A 21,764-nucleotide genomic window follows, 5' to 3' on the forward strand; every position below is an offset into this window, starting at 1 on the left:
GTCTTGCAACAAGTGGGAAAAAAATGTGTCAGCTGTCCATTGAATATGATCAGGGCTGCATTAGGGAATTGATCTCCTTCAGTTCTCACCTCCTGCTACATTCAGCCTACATCACCTCCATTTCTGTATGTACCCCTACTTATCTTTTTATCCATACCCAAACAGAAAGTCCACACACCTACAGTCTGCCCAGCCAGCACAGCAAACAAAAGCAGTATGGACCAAATGAATTCAGTTGATAATGCCCATTTATATTTCTCTTTAATACCTAGTTTCCAATAGTCAAATTCATAGTGCCTTCTTGCTATTGCCAAGCGTGTCTTAAAAGTACTCTACTTAGTGACTAGTTAAGTGGCAGGGGGAGAGGGCAGAAACAGAATAGCAACACCTCATGCACTAATTACCCTTTTTAAAATGACGGCTGGGTACTTCTTGAATAGAAGTATCTCCTATATGCACACACTAACTGAAGAATGCAGGACTTCCAAAATTAATGTGCTCCCAGAGTTAAATAATGCTATGTTATTTAAGAAAAAAAAAAGCTGTAGATTTTTTTAGCCTTTATAAATTGTGAAGTGATAAAGTGACAGTTGCTGCACAATTATTCTGTAATATGGATTTTTCAGGGGAAAAAGGGGAATTAATCCATAGAACTAATTATTTTACTGAATACAGAATTCAGTGAAACCTTCTTTTGAAACCACCACTAGTGGAAAGAACCAGCTGCCTTGCTTTTGGCATGTTGTTATACACATTCTTCTTTTGCTGTCCCTGCCACAACCTCCTTCTTCTTCTGCTAAGGAAGTAACATTCCATGAGGACAGAGGGAGGTCCTCACGCTGTGCTTGGTCACACATATGGATGTACCTGTTAACTGCCACATTAAAAATAGACTACAGTACTTCCAGCTGTTCCCTTAATGTGCACTGTACCTCTGCATGGAGTGAATAGTTTCTATGTACCACCAAGATAACTGACCCTGGTGATAACTGGAAAATGCCAGGCTGAGTTGAGCAACATCCTGTGCTTAAGATTAGGTTGGTTAGAGTAGGGCAGACTGCACTAGGCTGTGGAAACCAGGAAGAGACTTCTTCCTTGGCAGAAGGAAAACAACTTTTAAAATGCTTGATTGTTATCGAGTAAATCAAGGATGGAAGAAAGAGCTTTCAGAAGGTTCAGAATTCTAGAGCAGCATTTACATGAACTACACTGCAAAACACAGGTTTTCCTTCTGGAAAATCCAAAAAAGTAAAAGTTGGGAGGGATGACCTTGTAACACAGCCCCTGTCTGCATGGTTCCTGGAAGAATTCCTCTACGCCTTATTACTCTAATACCTCATTGCTGGGTAGATTGCCTTCTTCTAAACTTACAGAATGTTGGATAACATAATGCTGAGCAGATACTCACTGTTCTGAAGTCACCGCAAAGCTTTAACATGAAACCCCACGGTCTCCTCTTTCACTTCACTACAAAAAGATCAGCGCACAGAGGAATTACAGAGCAATTTTCTCATACTGGTGCAGCTGAAAGCTCTTTATCTTTTGCTAAGTTTTGAAAAGTTGACCATTTCAAAGCTGTGTGAAAATTGCTTTCTCTTTCACAGCATAAAAATATTTCTTCCCTTGAGTAGTTTTATCAACTGCCAACAAAACAGAGAAACACATCCAAATATCTAGAGCAGCAGCAGGTGAACACTGATACAAACCAGGTATGTTCAACTGAAAAGAGAAACAACTTGCTCTGAAAGTGCAAGACCAAAATAGAGCATTCACATCCTCATCAGTGTTTAAAGCGTCTTGATGCTCTGTAAGGTTACAATCTAGTGCTTCGGCTACAAGAAATTGTTCTTGGCAAATCAAAGCTTTTACTCAGGCTGAGTTGCTAACTGAGTTTTCATTCAAGAAGCATGAGCTTTATAAATTACATGGGTAATGGACTGTTTAATATTATAATTTATTTGTATACAATCATCATGTAAGCAGCCTCTAGGTACAGTAAGTTGAATGCTGCATGTTCTCTCCAGCCACAAGAGTCCTACATTATGGGACCACATGAACTGATGAAAATGTGGATGAAAAAAAAGAAATGCCACTACCTAGCAAACAGATTCTGGAAATAAACAAAACAAAAGAAAGAAGGTATTGGTCACAGCTATTAACTGCAACAAATACTTGGATGGAGGTGGTAGCTGTTTGATCAGTAACTAGCAGCTGGCTGGCTCCTCCACTGCATGAGCACCTTCAACAACAGCTTTCACACACTTGGCCATTGTCTGGGATGCTCTACTGATGGAATCTGCAGAAAAAGGAAGACAAAACCACACTTGTATATAAACTATTAATCTTCAGCATATGCAGATTTACGTGGCCAAGATAAAAACAAGTAGTACAGGACTGCATACAAAGAGGAGAAAGAAAACTGCCCTATACTTTGTGCAAATGCCAAATCTTACGTGAAAATATTGTTTGAAGAAAGAGTCAAATTCAACATGGATTAGTGGAAAACTTTAAAAAAAAACAAAACAAAAAAACAAAAACCACTGTAAAGCAAAGTAAAATGTATTGCGGTTTTTAGAACGGAAAAGCCACCCTCTACATACCTGTCATATAGAAGTCTTTTATTGTGAGCTGAGGTGGAACAAGAGGATCAGCAAGAAGCTGCTGCTTTACTAACTGCGGCAAGAAAGGAAGAAAAATGAAATTAAGCAGATTTAATATAGGAACTTGGTACCAAAGTATTTCTACTGTGAATTCTGCATTCACTGTTCAGTGTAATCAAGTTATGCTCACAGACCTAAGTATGAAGCTGCTGTGTTTTCTTAAAAAGCATTAACCTATGTAACAGCATTAAACCATGCTGAAGTGCTTTGGTTACCTTTGATAATTCGTTTGCCTGCTTGAAGTAGTTAGCCTCCTCCACATCATCATATCGGACCAGATTAGGAGATACTTCTTCTAAACGCTTCCGTATTTCATCAAGGTTCTCATAAGGCAAGGTCAAACCAGCCAGCTAAGAGATTCACAAAGAAATACCATAAAATTCAAGTGTTCAAAACATAGTTTTTTTAATTACCAATCCATTAGCATATTTAAAAAAATACAAAAATCAGGAAAACTGTGCTTCTGAAACATTAGTCCTGCCCTACAAGGTAAATAGTATTATTTAGCTCATACAATAATGAAAGGATTCAACACACAACACCGTTACGTAAGACTACAAGCATACACTTCCCTAAAAACATACCATTTTGGAAACACTTTTCAATAGTAAAGGAACTTAACCACTCCCTGTACTTATACAGAAGCAATTTGCAGTGGAAACAGTACCTCAGAGACAGCTCTAATGATTTTCCAGTCTTCCCTCGCCATCCCAGGAGGTGTTACTGCTACTCTTGTCTGCTGGGCCCTACCCTCAGTATTAACATAAGTTGCTGCCTTCTCTGTATATGCTGCACCTGGGAGAATAACATCAGCCATGGGAGCTCCCACATCACCATGATGTCCTAAGTAGGTAGACAAAAAAAGTAAACAACAACGTAAGATAAAATGGAATACTTTAATAAAATACAGAATCACAGAATTGTAGGGGTTGGAAGGGACCTCTAGAGATCATCGAGTCCAACCCCCCTGCCAAAGCAGGCTCCCTACACCACGTCGCACAGATAGGCGTCCAGGCAGGTCTTGAATATCTCCAGAGAAGGAGACTCCACCACCTCTCTGGGCAGCCTGTTCCAGTGCTCCGTCACCCTCACCGTAAAGAAGTTCTTGTGCACATTCGTGCGGAACTTCCTATGCTGAAGTTTCAGCCCATTACCCCTAGTCCTGTCCCCACGCACTACTGAAAACAGACCAGCCTCACCACTATGGCTCCCACACCTCAGGTATTTACAAACCTGGATCAAGTCCCCTCTCAGCCTTCTTTTCTCAAGGCTAAACAGACCCAGTTCCCTAAGTCTCTCCTCATAGGGGAGATGCTCCAGGCCCTTTACCATCTTTGTGGCCCTCCGCTGGATTCTTTCCAAGAGATCCCTGTCTTTTTTGTACTGGGGAGCCCAGAACTGGACACAGTATTCCAGATGAGGCCTCACCAGGGCAGAGTAGAGGGGGAGGATCACCTCCCTTGACCTGCTGGCTACGCTCTTTTTAATGCACCCCAGTATGCCATTGGCCTTCTTGGCTACAAGGGCACACTGCTGGCTCATGGCCAACCTGTCGTCCACCAGGACGCCCAGGTCCCTCTCAGCAGAGCTCCTCTCCAGCAGGTCTTCCCCCAGCCTGTACTGGTGTATACAGAAATACAGAATTTATAGAGTCATAGAATCACCAAGGTTGGGGAAGACCTAAAAGATCTGTGTTCCTAGAAGGAAAAAAAGTTTGAAGTTCACTTAGTCAGTGAGATAAAGCATATTTTGATGACTGCTCTGAGGTATTATGTGCCCATTACTTTAGTGAAAAGAGCCTGCAAGCAGTAGGAAATAGTGATTCAGCCTCTAAAGCCATTCAGCTTAGTAGGACTCCTGGAACAAGGAGCTTAGTGAAAAAAATAAGACTAAATCTTATTTTGTTATGACAGAAAAGTTGGGAACAAACTTCTTCCTGCCAGGTCTGAAGCCAGGCTGTACACTGTCAAACTGGTTTATATTCCCCTATTAGTCATCAATAACTTCTTATTTCTACTTAAGAAATAAATAAGCAGTCTGTCAGATGCATGTTGGAAGTTCCACTGCCTGTCAGAAAATAAAGGCTATAATTTATACCAAAGAGTCAGATATGTTTCTAAGAGTACAACACTGTGTAGGCTCTCTCTCCAACACTCCTGAATTTACATCTATGAATTACCTTGATAGATGATAAAGCAATCCTTTGGCAAATCCTGACGTGTTATACAACCGGAATCTGCTCCCAAGAGATACAATACTTTGGGAGGATTTTTCCTAATGGCCTCCACTCCTGGTTTGAAACCCAGATCCAAAGCAGCTACCTGGCTTGCAACCCTGCAGGAACAAACATGACTGTAAGTTATTTCAAAACTTTCCCAGCAGAACAGGCTTAACTTTTTTTGACCAAATATTTTGGATTGCTTTGTCTCTAACAGTAACAGGACAAAACTGAAGCATAAAGGCAGCTAAGAAATTTGACCAAGTAGTTGACAGAATACTGGGTTGGTGTTGCTTTTTGACAGACTGATGCCAATTCAACTCTTCCTGATGAATTCCACTTACTCAAGATGGGATAGCAGAATAATGCAGACAGTACGGTTCAGGGCCTAGTGGTGGAGAGAACTTGTCACGTGGAACACCACAGTTCACATTTCAGCCATGACTCTTACTTTGCAACCTTTACTTTCACACATAGGTGCCACATACATACACAGATTTAAAAGATACTCTGTAGAATACACATCTTTCAATGTTACTGTTATAAAAAGTAAATTTCTCCTTTCACTCAAAATAATTCATTTTGGTATTAGAAGTTTAAGTTTCAGTGGTAAGGTTTTACACTTCAGTTTCCTTCAGAGGACAAAGTACTGCTCTCGCTAAGACATATCTGACAGAAGGACTTAGCTGAATATGAGAGAAACTGTATTTGCTGAAATTGTTTTTCCTTCACACAAGCTGTCAGCATGACAGTCACAGTTTTAAAATGAGTGGAGAAGGACTTTAACAGGAAAAGCTTGCCTATTGAAATAATAATAGCATTAAGTTGAAAAGTGTTAAGACACACACCACTCAGTTAAGAACCAGCACAGTAGAAGAAAAACAAGGGGCCATATTATTTATTAAAACCTGCCATTCTGGTTTTTTTCATCAAGATAAGAAGCCATCATTTAGCAAGTGACACTGGTGTACCTTGCCATTTACTGGGCACTTTGGTATGTTACTAAGCTCTTCGTATTCTGTCCCCCTAAATTCACACATTAAATTCCATTGTTAGATTCTATTATTCCCGCTATTTTTAACAATCTCGAGAAGAGTCTGAGAAGTATGCCAGGCCAAGAGACCCATTTTTATTTATGCTTCTGCTAATTGCATTCCCTGCAGGTTCTAACCTGATAAAACGTTTGAGAATACACAAAGAAGTGTGTTCACATATGTTAAGGTAGCATGTATCAGGCCAGCATTAAGTGAATGAAAGCAGCTCCCTAAAAAGCTTTAAAGCAAACCTGTGAAGGATGTTCATGACTCTCCAATCAGAACCAACACCACTCTTAGTCCTGGCATTTTGTGCAATGGTGGAAACTGCAGCATGGATAGCTGCTCCATCGTTGCGCTGCAGTGCTGCACTTCCTACCACCACCATTGGCTTTTTAGCTTGGTCAAGGACCTGTGCAAGTTAAGAATCAAGACATGAACTCCAAGGCTCTGAAGACTATTCTTAGTTAGATAATGTAATAGATAGCATAATTTCTAAACATCTTCCATGCAAAACTTCAGCTCTGAAATAGTAATTGTTTCATTTAGCAATAAAGACAAGAGAAATAATGATGACAATAAGTACCCTGCTAGTACACAGCTATACTCCAGACTCTTAAGCGGAAACACCAGAGCTGAAACAGCCTGTTTCACATCAAGAAATATTTCAGGAGTTTCCTGCACTGGAAACTTTTACTATAATATGTTAAACAGCCCCACACACTTAGTGCACACCATTCACTACCTCATCTCTGCATTTGATTAAAATTTAATAACCCCATACACAGTATGGTACTTATCAAATCAGCCTCCATGAAGAATCCAGATCATTATTCAATGTGTCTGAACCTTTAATAGATTCTTAAGCAGCACATACCTTGCAGAATGCATGTTTCCCAGAAGCAATGTCCTGGAGTATCTGTGGGGAATCTCCCAGATGATCATACGTGTAGGTCAAATTCACAGCAGAGCCAACAAGGGCAACATGCAAGTCATTGTGAAGCCAGCTGAAAATACAGCAAAATGTTACACATCAAAACAAAGACAATTTTGGTCAAATCCACTGATATAATTTCCCAAAACAGCATGCAAATTCTTCCAAAACAGCTTAAATACCATTCACTGCTTTAATACAATGTGGTTTAATATCACTCTTTTAGGCAAGCTCATGGCGTTTACAGCTATTTCCCTAAACACATATTGGGACTAACACAGCAGCACACCATAAGTGAGAAGTTTAGAACTCAGTTTCCCACTCAAACTTCTGCCAATTTAATGGAAAAAAAGTACGCACAAAATGAGGTGCTGCACCTTTAAGGCATCTTCCAGAATTAGGCAAAACCAAGCGAAGAACATGGGGGAAAAAAAACCCTCACCTACTGCTAATATTAAGATGACTCTTTTGCTCAACTCTTGGTTATTTCAGAATCAAAATTAGAATCAATCATAGAACGAAAGAGTTCTGAATTGGACAGTTTCAGAAATTCACTTGCTTATTTGATACAAAGAAAAATGCTGCTGGTTAGAAGCATCTCATTTTTTTTCAGTTCCTCACAGCACAATCTTACAAAAGAAATCTTCTATAACTTCATTTGAGGGGCCTGGAGCACAGGCCTTATGAGGAGCAGCTGAAGGAGCTGGCAATGTTCAGCCTGGAGAAGAGGAGGCTCAGAGGAGACCTCATTGCTCTCTATAACTTCCTGAAGGAAGGTTGTAGTGAGCTGGGGGTCAGCCTTTTCTCTCGTGTCATTAGTGATAGGACCAGGGGGATTGGCTTCAAGCTATGGCAGGGGAGATTCAGGCTGGACATTAGGAAGTATTACTTCTCAGAAAGGGTGGTCAGGCACTGGCATGGACTGCCCAGGGAGGTGGTGGAGTCACCGACCCTGGGGGTGTTCAAGGAAACACTGGATGTTGTGTTGAGGGACATGGTTTAGTGGGAGCTATTAATAATAGGTGAATGGTTGGACTGGATGATCTTTTAGGTCTTTTCCAACCTTGGTGATTCTATGATTCTATGAATTGCATCTTCCTTTTATCTCAACATTTTGAAGGTTGTCATTGTTTAAAATGATGCACTTTAGAAAACCCCCAAACATTAGGTAGTACAGGACTTTTTTTTAAACTTCAGTTACCACCTCCTGACGCAACTCTCTAAAGATGAATTAGCAGTGTTCAAAAAGGCTGAGAAACTGTTCCACTGCTTGTAAAAAAGAAAAAAACCCAAACACGTAATTCAAATGAATTACATTTGCATTACTGTTTCAATCAGAAAGCCTATTTTGTTAAAACAACGACATACATAAAAAGGAGAAAACTGATGCTGAAAACTACCCTTTCAAGAATTAAGCTTTAACAAACATCTTTAAGACAAAGTCTGAGGTGTCTATGTTATGTAAGAAAGGAATAAATGAACATATGAAACTGTAAAACATCAAAATGAGAATGAACAAAACATAGCTGTACACTACAGGAAGAAGAGACATCCTTTGTCTACACACTTCCCCTTTACTAAAAGGGTGAACAAATCCACCAGGTCCACTTGGATGAATGCCTTCAACTTAGTGCCTGCGGCTCCAGTGGAGCACTGTGCCAAATCCAGATCCATTTGTACACTCACTCACCACCAAGGGATACAAACCTCTTTCGAATTCTAGCATTAAAAAGTGGTGCCTCAAAGCGTGGATTGGTGCCAACCAAAAGCAGGACATCTGCCTCTTCCACTCCAGCAATCTTGGTATTAAGCAGGTAGTTAGAGCGTAAATCTGTGCTATAACGAAGTGACATAAGAAAGAAGCAAGGCAGTGAACATTCAAGAAAGGAGTGAAGAAATACATGTGAAAAAGATGCTAGATGCCCCAAATATATTTTCATCTCAGGAAAAGATATTTTTAACATGTGAATTACTAAACCCCCCCCACCAAAAAAAAAAAAATCAGCAGCTTCTGCCTTTCTCAAGTGTCAGAAACAGAACACATGAGAAGAACAACACAGACAACTAAATAGAACAACTGAATTATCAAACTTAAAACAGAATACTAAACAAACTCCCAGTAGCCCATTGTCAAACTGCAGCAGACTCAGTAAATGTAAAGCACGCAAACCTCATAGTGGAGACTTCTGCCTCCATTCATAATCAATATTCTCTATAAACGAATGTTGTGAATGCAACCAAAACCTGTTAACCCATCAGCAGTTACTATCCTTGGTCATCTCAGAATCTTACCATAAGATAATCAACAGACTGGAAAGTTTATTTACATAATAGCAAACTTTGCCTGGATTCTTACCCAGCTCCAGCAGTAGGGAAGATCTCTTCTGTGCAGAGCGTATCGCAATTCACTCTATTCAGTAAGTCTTTTAGAGCTATTAGTGCTTCTGCGTCCACCAGTCCTCCTACAATTGCCGCTACATCCTTACCTTGGACAGCCTTTAGCTGGAGGGACAGGAAGTATAAACATAAGCAAAAGAAAACACAGAAATGAACTCCCTTTGGACCCAGGTAAATGTGTGTTATATTAGGATAAGCCAAAGACAAGCAGTCTGCTAGCTTGGAGGAACACAAAAATCAACAGTACAAGACTTCTGCAAGGCAGCAATCCCAGCTGCTTCAGAATTCACAACTGGAGCAAAGAACAGCTCTAAACACAGGAGCCTCTCACTGTTGAATTATTATCGGATGTAACTGATTTTTATTTGGTGTGGTGAGGAAGAGTAGTTAATGCTTCTGTTTTAGCGAAGCTACAGCACAGATGAAGAAACAAACTTGCATTAGACAAGCTCCAGTAGTAAACTCAATTCACAGGCATCATCTGAGAAGCAATGACTTCCATAACAAACCCTGCTACTGTATCACAGGGTGAAACAGCCTCAAGGAAAGTTCAATTACAGTTCCTCAATTCTACTTCAACCCACATAAAATTTTAATCAAAATGCAGAGCAGTCATGCAGCACTTCATTTGAGCACCAGAATCAATCACTGCACAGAGAGCAATGAGGCAAGCACGATTCAGATAAAAGTAATACAGAATTAATGGCTCTGACAGCAGAAGTGTTGATAGCACAATTTCAGTAAATTTAAAGATTCAGACAAATCAGAATGATTTAAGAAAAGCACTTCCTCTTGAGATTCTGAAGGAATAGCTTAAATGCCTGTTTAAATGCCCCAAATTATGCACTGCCTGTAGGTTCTTAAAATCATAAGGCAAAGTTCTTCAGGTTGTCTAATCCACAAAATACTGAATCATTCCAAAGATAACAGATTTAAGTGGAAATACAATAGAAGTCAAATTCTCCCCACTAACCTCAGAAAAAGATGTCTATGTAGCTCTTTTCCTGTTAACCACTTTAACATGTCAAGCCCCAGAAATTAATTTTACACTCCATACATATTGACATTGTTCTTACCACACCAGCAACACGAGTTAACACATCCTCCCATGAAGCATAAGCAAAGAGTCCTTTCTCATTTTTGATCATGGGCTGAGTAAGCCTCTGACGCTTCAGACCATCATATGCGAACCTGTGCGAAAACCACTGATATTAGTAAAGAGCAAAGACAGACAGTTGTGTATACCAAACACTGTGTAAGATTGTTTAAAAGTATGATGTTTACAATTAGAAAAAAAAAAAAGGATTTTTCCCTTCTCCAAACCATGCAAAAAAACAAAAACAAAAAAGGAAAATGCCACAAAAATGAAAATATTACAAAACCCAGTAGTTTTGGTTATCAGAAATTTATTTTAACAATTACTCTTCACTGTATCTTTCCAATAGTAACAGCAAAAATCAAGAGTCAAAACTACTGTGCAGGTTTCTGGTTTTCAAGTGTGCCTTAATGTGCAAGTAAACACACAGATCACAGAATGACTTGGGTTGGAAGGAACCTCAAGGATCATTTAGTTCCAACCCCCCTGACTGGCAGGGCCACCAAACTTCCACCTTTACTAGATCAGGTTGCCCAGTACCCCATCCAACCTGGCCTTGAACACCTCCAAGGACGGGGCATCCACAACCTCCCTGGGCAGCCTGTTCCAGGACCTCACCACTCCCCTAGTAAGGAGCTTCCTCCTGACATCCAACCTAGATCTACCCTCTTTCAACTTAAATCCATTTCCCCTTGTCCTGCTATTATCAGCCCTTTTGAAGGCACAAGTGTCCAAATACCACCCACACACCTTGTTTTGTCAGATATCCATTCCTCATTGATATCTTCATGCAGCCTTGGCAAAATTCTCATCACTTCTCCAGTCCTCGTGCTCACAACAATGTTGCTTCCGACTGCATCAAGAACATCAACGGACTCTACCTTCCTGTTTAGGGAAATAAACAAAACATTTGCAGTTTCCTAAAGACTAACAGCAGACAACTGCATAATAAATATTAAAAAATAATCAATGTTCTAAGGTCAGCTTTAGATTCACAGTTAAGGGATTTTTTCCAAAAATATTTTAAATAATTTGATTTTAATTATTTCAATTATTTTAATAAGCATAATCTCAAAGATTGAGATAACCTAAAAAATTAAAATTAAAGTATAGCTGTAACTGTATGCAGGAACACCCGCACTTTCCCTTTTCTTGAAAGATTTGGGTCAATGACAGAATTTCAGATTTAGTCTACCAAAAATTTTACTATAAAAAAAATCAGAAAAAACCCTTGAATCCAGATGTGGGCATATTGTCAGATAAAGCATGATAGGAAAAACACAAAGTCGCACAGTAAGCTAGGACCCACACCTTGTCTCCCATGGGCGTGCAGTAAAGGCATACGGCTTGGAGGTAAGTGCACCAACGGGGCAGATGTCAATAATATTTCCTGATAACTCAGACATGAACATTTTTTCAACATAAGTACCAACTTGCATGTCATTTCCTCTTCCAGTTGTTCCCAAGTCATCTACGCCTGCGACCTCACTAGCAAATCTGGTAGGTAAAAGAAGATTGAAAAATAAATTTGGAATTCTTAACACCAACACAGCACATTTTTTAGCTCTTTCTGAAGATTAATGTTAGCCTTCATTTACATAGCTGAGGAAAGAACTACTACTTACATACATTCAGCAGTGCAACCACATGCAGGACCGTACACCTGCTGAAACTCATTTAGATGGGGCTACAAAAGTTAGGTGTAAATCAAAACACCACAAGTGGTTCAGTGGTCACTGAAGTGCACAGTTCAAGTCTAAAATAAGCTGTATCTAAGTATTTCTTTCAGAAAGTAGCCAGGTATGTTGTATTCTTTTTCCATCTGGCTCAAGTTAGCCAGTACTGAATCTCAGGACCACAGAATAGCATAATAACAGCCTCCAGAGGCTGTCAAGAATAAATAAGTCTTGCAGTAACAGCTGAGGAAGTCACCAGTTCCACCTAATAGTGCACCAGCTTCACTCCCATGTTTTGGCCACCTCTTTCCGATTCCTTTGACAGCTGTCTGGCAGCTCTGGGAAAACAGCCAGCCATCCCCACCAGAAAAAGTTCTTAAGTACAATTAAAAAAGAAAAAAAAAAGCCATGTTGACTGCCCTCTGTAAGGTGGAATGATACAAAGATAGTAACATACTCGAAAAGTTATTTATAGGGAAAAACTCACCAATATGCATGCCTCTGCTGGGAAATGCTGAGGCAATCTCCACCAGAGAGCAATCTCCAAGAGATGCTGCCTTAGTGGTGGCCAGCCCTTAAATGAGGTCTAGAGGAGGTGGAGTCAAGCTCCACCCCTTCCAGGAGCACAGATGGATTACTCTCACCTGTGCTCCCACAGCTGACCCTACACTTGCCTCAGCTGATTAATCAGAGGTTCAGGCTGTGAGTACCAATTTCCCATACACCCTCACATTCCTTTTACAAGTTACAAAGTTATATAGATATTCCTGCTCAAGAACTCTCTCCAGTGAGAAATAAAGGACATTACCTGATACATCGAGTGCACTGTATACACCGAGTCATGATTGTTTTGACTAATGGGCCAATGTTCTTGTCCTCAACAGCGCGTTTTCCCTCTCTAAATCTACTCCTATCACTGCCAAACATCATTGATTGATCCTAGAACAGACAACAACAACAAAAAATAAAATATGTATCCAGGCTGCTGGACAGCACAATTTCACCTAGAGAAGGAACATTAATATATGTCTAACACCATGTGATTGGATGTCCTACCTGTAGGTCACATTCTCCACCCTGATCACAGATAGGACAGTCCAGTGGGTGATTTGCTAGTAGAAACTCCATTACACCCTCCCTGTTGGGTTCAGGAATATAATTAATGTTCACTCCATTCCCATCAGCAAACAGCACATAGGAGGCTAAAAGAAAGGTACCTTGCTTTCCTGGACTTCTCAGAATTTGTCAGTATGTTCCAGCCCTTCATAACTGGCATGGCACAAGCAGCTACTGGCTGCAATCATCATAAACAGCAAGCATGAGCACAACATATTTCTTCTCAGTATGGGCATAAATCCCAGCCTCCCCCCCAGATGATTAATCTATTAATATTAACATTAACATTAAATAATATTAATGCTATTAATTTAACACATCGCAGAAATAAAAGATATCCACAATAAAAAAAGGAAAATCTAACCAATACAGAATCACTAGGAGTCATACAAATAACTTACTATATAAACTTAAACAATTGAGGTACATCTTTTTGAAAACCTCTAGTACTGAAGTCCAAAGCACACCACATCATTTAGTTACTGAGCACTTACTTGGATACAACATTTCTCAAGAGTCTTGGAATAAAACTTTTCACAAGATTACTGCAAAACTAACAAAAACTCCTGCCTGGAAAATGAATCCTTCTTGCTTTCCACCCACATCATGACACAGACCGTCGTTTCAGTCTGCAATGATGCAAAACCACCAGAGATAAAAAGCTCAAACTGTTGTATTCAAGCTGATGTGAGCTAGAGAGTTTCACATTGATACACAAATGTTTATTTACACCTGCAATCCAAAACTCCAAAAGAACGCTTTAAGTGTCTAACTGCACTTCCTAGAACAAAGCTGCTGAAGGCACTACTCAATCCTACAGTTAAATACTTTATTTTCTTTTTCTTTTTAAAGTGGACTTCAATGCTACACAGTGCACTAAAATATGAAGCAGTAACTACAGTCTTTCCTTAGCTAGAGCAAATATGCAAGTGTTAATCCTGTGGCTGAGTCCAAACAGTAACTGCTTGTGTGCTATCAACTGAAAATCTGCAGGCAAAACTTGAATTACACCACATAAAAAAATACACAGCTATCAAATACTCATCTCCAGCAGCAAGATAATCCATGAGAAATGGAGTGACTGATCACTAGCCTAAAAGTAGACAATCACCACAGCCCAGCATAACTTGGTCCTCACGCATATATAACACAGTGATAAACTTAAAATTGAAAAAAGGGAAAATGTGCTTGAAACAGCTTAATTTCTGAATTTAAGATTGGGCAAAACAAGCATTTACAAGATAAACTAGTCTCAAAGCACAGCAGAAAACCATACGTCTTACGGAACATACACAGTACCTTTGGAGCTTTCTCTATTTCCACAAGACACATCCTACAGTTCCCAGCAACAGAGAGACGGTCGTGGTAACAAAACCGTGGTATCTGAACTCCAACCTTCTCACAGGCCTACACAGAATAAGAAACAAAGGGAAATTAAATTTCAGTTACATCCTTACAGTAACACACAGCACATATAGCTGAGGGTTTTTCAAAGAACAGCAGCTTTAGTGCTCTTGACCTTTCAATTTGACTAAGCTCTCAGCTTTTGTAGGAATAAGTTTTAGAAACTTTAAGCAAAGAGTAATATGGAAGGTTACCAATGTGATTATTTCTCAACAGAAGGCTGAGCTAAGGAAACAATGTTTCACTTCTTCCTCAAAGATTAAGGAAAACTTTTTATTAGATAGAACACCAGAAGCAAAACCAAAGTTTTAAAGAAAGAACACTCAATTTGAGAAGTACATAGGAAAGAAAAAACTTTTAAAATATACTAAAGAAATTGGGAATTATGACTTCAGATAATCTAACAAAATGAGTACTGAGCACAAATGTAGAAGGCCATGGTCAGTCTTCAGGCACAGCAAAAACTCAAACGCAAAGAAACATCCTTCCATATTATGTCTGAAGAGGTAACATAAGTACTCAGAAAATAGATTTCCTGAGACTGGATGAAGCCTCCTCTTGCACACGACCCCCCCCCCCCCATCTCATGGGATCTATGCTGAAGTATTAGCTGCAGCTGATATGAGAAACACCTCAGAATTATTTGTGTATGTGCCATGGCTAAGAAGTCAGCATCAATTAATTAATAACTCATATCTATAGCAATTAGACAGCTCAATATAATTGCATAACAGAAAGGTGTCATAAGGGAAAGAAAAAAAAATTGCTTACCCAGATAGGAAGATCCCACATTTGCTCCCATGCTCCACTAGGGAGGAACCTCCAAAAAGAGATCCTTCCCCAGTGGCAGTCAGCCCTTAAATGAGGTCTAGCAGAGGTGCAGCCAGGCTCCACCCCTTCCTGTCACACATCTGAAATGCCTTCACCTGTGCTCCCAGGGCTAACTGGGTCTTTTCCCCAGGAGTTCAACCAGTGCTTCAGGCCATAACTCAACAGTTCCCATACAGCATCCACAGAGCGAGAGTTCTATTTGAAATAAAGGCTATGTTCTAATTTATTATGCCATACCCCCACTGAATGGTTCCTTGAAAAGCTGTCAGACTGGAGAATGATCTACTTGCAATTTTGGCCTGAAAAGCAGCAAAAATGAGCATAAGCTGGGAGATCTGCTGCTCCCCTCAGCAAAAAGAATCAAAGCAGTGCAGGAACAGCATTCTGAACCTTAAAAACCAGTAACCAAAAGCGATCCCTTGTTTGCCTGAGACACCACTGTGACGTACAAAACCAGCAGATGATGATGCTCGGTTCAGACATTAAATAGACAGCTGCTGCAGCTACTAGAATTTGTAACATTTGTAGGTTATGGAATTTGCCGTAGCTGATAGCATTCAGAGCTGGAACATCAACCAGAACTTATTTAAGCCTTGTGCATATTACTTCAGCTTTGTAGATTGGATTCAACCTGAAATTGGAGGCACTCAGGGCCAGGCTGGACGGGCCCCGATCAGCCCGATGTGAACGACGGGCGGCCCCGCCCACAGCAGGGGTGGAACCCGGGTGGGCTTTCGGGTCCCTTCCAACCCCAACCAATCCGTCATTTTAAGAAGCGGGCTTCTGCAACCGAGAGCCCAAATGCTGCAAAGATCCGAGACGGAGGTGCAGCAAAACCTCGCCGTGCCGATGCCCGCACCTGCAGCACTGTGGTTCCGGGGTCCACCAGCACGGGCTGGCCGTCCACAAACACCTCTATCTGGTTGCTGGCTGCCGTGGCAGTCGTGCGGCCTGAAAGACAGGGAAAAGTTTTCGTAGCAAACCCTTCCCCGGCTGCCGGATGCAAACGAACAGATCCCACACCCCTCCCCTCACAGTCACACAGCGCCGCTGTGACTCCGGTTCCGTACATGCCCCAAAGCCAGCACCCGCCCGCAGAAGGACGCGGGCCGGCAACACTTACCGTGTACTGCGGAGGCCGGCGCGGCCGCAGAAAGGGCCCTGCGGAGGGCAGGCAGGCGCAGCATGGTGCTCTGCGGGGAGAGAAACGGCGCGGATGTACGGGCTGGAACGCCTCTCGTCAGGCTTCAAACAGGCAGAGTAACGCGCGCGGCCCGCGGGGGTCACCTTGCAGGCGGCTCCCGCCGGCAGCCCCCGACCCGCCTCACGGCACTAAGAGAGGCGGCGGGGGGAAGGCGCCGGGCCCACGGCTGCAGCCCAGCGCCCCACCTCGAAGAGGAGCCGATCCCGTTACCGGCGGGCACGGGACGGCGGCCGCAGACAGCTCGGCCTTACCCGTCCGCCTCAGCCCCTATGGCGACCGCCTCGGCCCTTTCCGCCGCTCCTTCGGCAATCTCCGGCAACGAGCGGCTCGGGGCGCGCGCTCGCGCTCGGCAATTTTCGGAACGGGGCTCTTCGGGTTTCTCCGCCAGGCTGCGCCACTCGGCAATTTCCGCCTTCCCGCTGAGCCCTCTCGGCCACCGTCAAACGCGGCGCTCCGGAAGTTCTTCCTGTGCCGCTACCGCTGTCGTCAGTCACCTCCCGCAACTTCCGCTGGCCCAGCGAAGCGGGGGGAGGGCGGGACGGGACGGGGATCGTTTAACACCAGTCCAACGCTGACAGGGTTCCCGAGATACACATCTCACCATAATCCATCTCCGCTCCCATCACGCCCAGTTTCCAGCCGGCCCTGCGCTGGAGCGGCACCCAGCCTGCCGGGAACTATTTCGGCACTTCCTGGCGGAAGGATACGTGTGCGTGCGATGCCGCGGAGGGTTCAGCCACTATTTAAGGCGGGCGCAGGGGTTGCTGGGCCTCTTTGCGCGGCGGCGGGGTGTCGGCGTGGTCGTGCGCTGTGTGTTGCTGCCGCCATGGGCTTTGGGGATCTAAAGTCCGCCGCCGGCCTGCGGGTCCTCAACGATTTCCTAGCCGACAAGAGCTACATTGAGGGGTGAGGGGCGGTGGGAGGGAGGCGGGCTGGGCTGGGCTGGGCCGAGCCGCCCCGTGGCGAGGCCTGACGGGGGATCAGCGGGGTTGCCCTCGGACACACGTGCCCGTATACATCGTGTTGGGTGGGCGGGCGCCTTGCATCCTGCGGGCGTGGAGCGTGAGGCTGATCTCCGCTTGTTTCTACAGGTACGTGCCTTCCCAGGCCGACATAGCGGTCTTTGAAGCTGTCGGTGCCCCGCCTCCTGCCGAGCTGTTCCATGCTCTTCGGTGGTACAATCACATTAAGTCGTATGAAAAGCAAAAGGCGAGGTATGCTTGAACCACGAAATGGACACATGTGCGAACTGCTGTGCAAACTGTTGCGTTTGTTTCTGAGCTTGGAAAGGAAGTGGCTTTTTTCTGGTCCTGTATGGCTTCTTGGAACAGAAATGAGTCTAGAAGCAAAGCAGACGTGTCAGGATGTTACGGGGCCGCTCAGAGTTGAAGAAGCTGAATTTGCCTTTGTGCAAATTCAATGGGGCTCCTGTAGAAGCTTACAAGGAAGCTTGGGTCTTGTTGCTGCCTCCTACTCAAGTGACTGTGCTGAAAGCTGGAAATCACGTAGTGCTGTCCTGCTCCTTAAGGGCAGTATCAGACTTAAGAGCTATGAGTGAAGCCTGAAGACGATAAGGAAGGTGATTTGTTCAGGTTTTTAATTTCAGAAGGTGAGGCAAGTTGAAGATTGATGATGCAGAAACATGTAAAGAAGGGGGACTATAAAAGCAAATGTTCTCTTCTCTTTTTTAGTGATTTTAGTGTTTATGAAAGGTGCTGTATTGACATCCATGGTGACTGCAGGCCTCTCTGGAAAGGTACAGCATAGGTAGTGTCAGTACTGCTGCACTGCCTCCTCTTTGTGCCTCCCTCCTGTTCTGGAGGGGGCTCTTGTGAAGCTGGGTGGCTCAGACACCGCTGCGCTTTTGAAGCTCTCAAACACAAATGGGACTGAGATGATAAAGTTTCCTCAGAAGGTCCACTCTGGAAACTTAAGCTAATTACTGAAAATTAAATCTAATTTTACAGTGTTTGTAACAGCAGTTTGTAGTAACAATAGGAAATCAATAGGATTTTGGTCCCTTGTGAGCTATCAACATGTTTTCTGTTACTATTAATTTAAACAAATGAAAATATTTTTAGGGTAAGAAATTGATAACTTCTCCAACACAAAATACATTGCAGATTCCAATATGGAAGTTCTACTATCCATAAAGTCTCACAGGGCAGCGGAATAGCACAAGATCCATCAGTGATTAGATAGGCAATCTTTGTAGGATTAGCTGTAGTTTCAACTAAAGTGTTATTAAAGGTATTGTTTTGGGGAAGGTTTTCAAGTAGCAAAATTCACCCTTTTTTCCTTATCTCACTGTTTTTGCTATGAACGTACTTAGGAATGACAATTAAGTAGTATATCTACAAACAATTGAGTGGGTTCTTAATACCTGTCTTCCTTTAGCTTACCAGGAATAAAGAAGGCTTTGGGGAAATATGGTCCCGCTGATGTTGAGGACACAACAGGTGCAGCCACAGATAGCAAAGATGATGATGACATTGATCTTTTTGGATCTGATGATGAAGAGGTATTGGTGCCTTTTTTTCTCTTATAGTTTTATATGTAAATATTTAAGAACCATCTGCATAGGCAAGTGTTTACCTTACTAGTTCAGGTTACTTTAATTTGTGACCTTAATAACAGATACTGTTCAGGATCTCCAGACTGATGTTTTTGTAGGATGTAACATAAGAACTCTCCATTAGTAAGAAATACGGTGTGTTGAAATGTCTGCTTTGACTGGTTACATGATGAATAAAACAAAAATCACCATCTTTCGGCTGACAGCTGTGATGATTTGTTTTTTCCTGATAGATGCCAGTCAATTTAACAATGCTTTAAGGATCCGAGGGGGTGGGTTGGTGCTATTTTGTGACTTTGTATTTCTCTTTCAGGAAAGTGAAGAAGCGAAGAAGCTGAGGGAAGAACGCCTGGCGCAGTATGAATCAAAGAAGTCCAAAAGTATGTCTTTGAGTAACTTTGACTTTTTTATGCATTTAAACAGGATGATTTGAAATAGTGTTTATCTATTACAAACGTAATGGAGTGAAGCAGAAGTGGTTTGCTTCACCTGAGTTCTGCAAGCTTAACCCTTCCTATAGCAAATCATTGAACATTAGCATGCTTTTTGTCCTGCCTATTATCCTTTTGTTTGTCTTACCAAAGGAGCAAGCTTTTTCTCTACAAAAAGAGAACCCTAGGGTTTTGTTTAAATAAAACAGATGCAAAGTAGAATAAAATGCAACTGCATAAGAACTCCAGCAGACTAACCTAAGGAGGCAGATCAGTAGGTGAGTTGTGAGAGGAAAGGCTGTTGCATGCAGGCCCCTCCACAGTTACTGGCCTGAAACTGTTGAGGACTGTAGCAGTTGCAGTATTCCCTCTGTGGAAGACAAACTGTTACGTAGCATTAAGCTCCTTCTCAGATTCTCTAAGAAGGACTTTCTACGTAACAAACAATGTTATCTTTTCCGAGTGTTTTCAAAAACACACATCTACATGTTAAACATCAGGATATATATTTCCAGACCCCTTAAAAATGTGTGTTGGTACAAGAGGACTGAGTTATGAGGGTTTTTTAATTAGTCTTGTGATGTTAGTTTTGTCAGTATATGTTTGAGTTTCTGAAAACCTGCTAGCTGTTGATGGTGACTTAGCTCCTTATTTTTTCCTTAGAACCAGCTGTTGTTGCCAAATCATCAATCTTGCTTGATGTGAAACCTTGGGACGATGAGACAGACATGGCCAAATTAGAGGAGTGTGTTCGAAGCATTCAAGCAGATGGCTTGGTCTGGGGGTCTTGTAAGTAAAATTCAAAGCGGGGGAAATGGTGATCATGTGATCTGTTAGGGTGCTGTATGAATAGGTAGCCTTAGGATTACTGTTTGTTCATCTGTGATAATGTAGGTAGATAAAACAGTAAGTTAACTGCCATCTTACATAGAGTATGTGTAGTGTGAGCTGTCCGTGTGCGGTGCTTGGTGAACTAGCACCCACTAAATAGCAAACTGATAGTTTTCCTTTGCATAATATCACAAGAGTGGTAATTTAAAAGGGGTTATTCAGAAAGCTGCTGGGGCAGCAGCAAGGCTAAGATTCCAAGAAGCGCACCTTTTAGACCAACTTGATGAATGCTATCAGCCACTTACATCTTTGGTTTGAATTTTTAAGCGAGGAGTGTGTAATGCTTTTTTTGTTTTGTTTTGCAGCTAAGCTAGTACCAGTTGGTTACGGTATCAAAAAGCTTCAGATTCAGTGTGTTGTTGAAGATGATAAAGTTGGAACAGACATGTTGGAAGAAAGAATAACAGCTTTTGAAGATTACGTACAATCAATGGATGTAGCTGCTTTCAACAAGATCTGAATCTTCATATATCTAGAATAAAAATAATTGCAAAAATTGGGCCATGTGTCATTAATTCAAAGTCATAGTGCAGTCCAGTTTGCTAATGTAAAATTTGACTGATGGGTAAAGTTAGAAGCTAATAAATTGGCTTTTAGGATTGTTCCAGCACCGTGGTACTTAGTGCCAGAGCAAAGAGAGAGCCAACAATTGCCATATGTCTAGGCTTAACATTTACACAGCTTTAAATATCTGAAATGCCCTTTCCTCTACTTTAGGTGGAGTTGCATCTTTGGTACTTGTAATCTGGAAGGAGAGATGGGCCTTCAGGGAGAAGCACAGGGCTGTAGCACTTTAAGAAAACTATAAGTTTTGTACAGAAAGGGTGCAGAGTAACCAAATAGTTCTATGGTGGCTTTATTCTTTTGACAGCTGCAGTTCAACTATCACTTATGGAATGAAGACAAAGATAAGGAAGTTTAAAGCAACGAGGACTGCAGTGCACTGGAGATTATGTGGTGAAGTGTACTTTGTTATTTGACAGAGACTGCCAGGGTAACTTCTCACCATCTCCTAGTGTGTGAACCTGAGATTTTTTTTTCTTCTGAAGTGTTTAAAAATAAAAAATGGAAATAACCTCAAATTTTGCTTTTTTTTTTTTTTTTTTTTTTCTCCTTGGGGGTGGGGGGCGTATGTTAGTACTGCTTAATTCCTGCTTCAAGATCGAGGCCTTTGGTGTGTCTTAAACTGCAGGCCAGCATTGGTTTTTAACCTTGAGTAGCAGGACTGAGATCCTTGAGGTGCAATTAAGGTACAGATCGCTAGGGCGCAGTGTGTTCCTTCAAGAAGACCGAGGCG

The 21,764-nt window shown here is 42.0% G+C and overlaps 2 protein-coding genes and 2 non-coding genes across 6 annotated transcripts; 3 read left to right on the forward strand and 1 right to left on the reverse strand.

The window, feature by feature from the left end:
• Positions 1-230: 230 nt before the first annotated feature.
• On the reverse strand, positions 231-17,040 carry NDUFS1 (NADH:ubiquinone oxidoreductase core subunit S1). Of its 3 annotated transcripts, none has more exons than XM_072342503.1 (19): positions 16,822-17,040; positions 16,490-16,559; positions 16,226-16,317; positions 14,431-14,538; positions 13,233-13,309; positions 13,072-13,153; positions 12,824-12,954; positions 11,651-11,836; positions 11,090-11,224; positions 10,320-10,434; positions 9,203-9,348; positions 8,554-8,682; positions 6,790-6,919; positions 6,164-6,324; positions 4,840-4,994; positions 3,328-3,503; positions 2,876-3,010; positions 2,601-2,673; positions 231-2,296 (listed from the first exon to the last, which is right to left on the reverse strand). In XM_072342503.1, the coding sequence occupies exons 2-19, from the start codon at positions 16,551-16,553 to the stop codon at positions 2,205-2,207; spliced, it is 2,187 nt and encodes a 728-aa protein (XP_072198604.1). In that variant the 5' UTR covers positions 16,554-16,559; positions 16,822-17,040; the 3' UTR covers positions 231-2,204. The 3 variants fall into 3 exon arrangements, with proteins under 3 accessions (XP_072198604.1, XP_072198605.1, XP_072198608.1); XM_072342504.1 differs by lacking the exon at positions 16,822-17,040 and adding an exon at positions 16,654-16,780; XM_072342507.1 differs by lacking the exons at positions 16,226-16,317; positions 16,490-16,559; positions 16,822-17,040 and adding an exon at positions 15,307-15,416.
• A 278-nt stretch (positions 17,041-17,318) lies between these two features.
• On the forward strand, positions 17,319-21,549 carry EEF1B2 (eukaryotic translation elongation factor 1 beta 2). The gene is made up of 6 exons (XM_072342508.1): positions 17,319-17,476; positions 17,662-17,784; positions 18,968-19,091; positions 19,459-19,525; positions 20,240-20,365; positions 20,773-21,549. Exons 1-6 carry the CDS (start codon positions 17,397-17,399, stop codon positions 20,925-20,927), a joined length of 675 nt encoding a protein of 224 aa, XP_072198609.1. The 5' UTR covers positions 17,319-17,396; the 3' UTR covers positions 20,928-21,549.
• LOC140255204 (small nucleolar RNA SNORD51) lies at positions 19,304-19,385 on the forward strand. The gene has a single exon (XR_011904436.1). It is a non-coding gene; the product is annotated as a small nucleolar RNA SNORD51 (small nucleolar RNA).
• LOC140255205 (small nucleolar RNA SNORA41) lies at positions 19,892-20,025 on the forward strand. The gene has a single exon (XR_011904437.1). It is a non-coding gene; the product is annotated as a small nucleolar RNA SNORA41 (small nucleolar RNA).
• Positions 21,550-21,764: the final 215 nt, after the last annotated feature.

This window comes from Excalfactoria chinensis, chromosome 7 (genome assembly GCF_039878825.1).
Source record: "Excalfactoria chinensis isolate bCotChi1 chromosome 7, bCotChi1.hap2, whole genome shotgun sequence".
Taxonomy (NCBI): Eukaryota; Metazoa; Chordata; class Aves; order Galliformes; family Phasianidae; genus Excalfactoria; species Excalfactoria chinensis.

Coding starts and splice junctions, on each gene's coding strand:
- NDUFS1 (XM_072342503.1), bottom strand. CDS start 16,553: ATGCTGCGCCTGCCTGCCCTCCGCAGGGCCCTTTCTGCGGCCGCGCCG. Junction 12,955..13,071: donor GTGGAGAATGTGACCTACAG/GTAGGACATCCA, acceptor TGTCTGTTCTAG/GATCAATCAATGATGTTTGG. Junction 4,995..6,163: donor GTCATGAACATCCTTCACAG/GTTTGCTTTAAA, acceptor TTGTTCCTGCAG/GGTTGCAAGCCAGGTAGCTG.
- EEF1B2 (XM_072342508.1), top strand. CDS start 17,397: ATGGGCTTTGGGGATCTAAAGTCCGCCGCCGGCCTGCGGGTCCTCAAC. Junction 17,477..17,661: donor GACAAGAGCTACATTGAGGG/GTGAGGGGCGGT, acceptor TTGTTTCTACAG/GTACGTGCCTTCCCAGGCCG. Junction 17,785..18,967: donor TATGAAAAGCAAAAGGCGAG/GTATGCTTGAAC, acceptor GTCTTCCTTTAG/CTTACCAGGAATAAAGAAGG.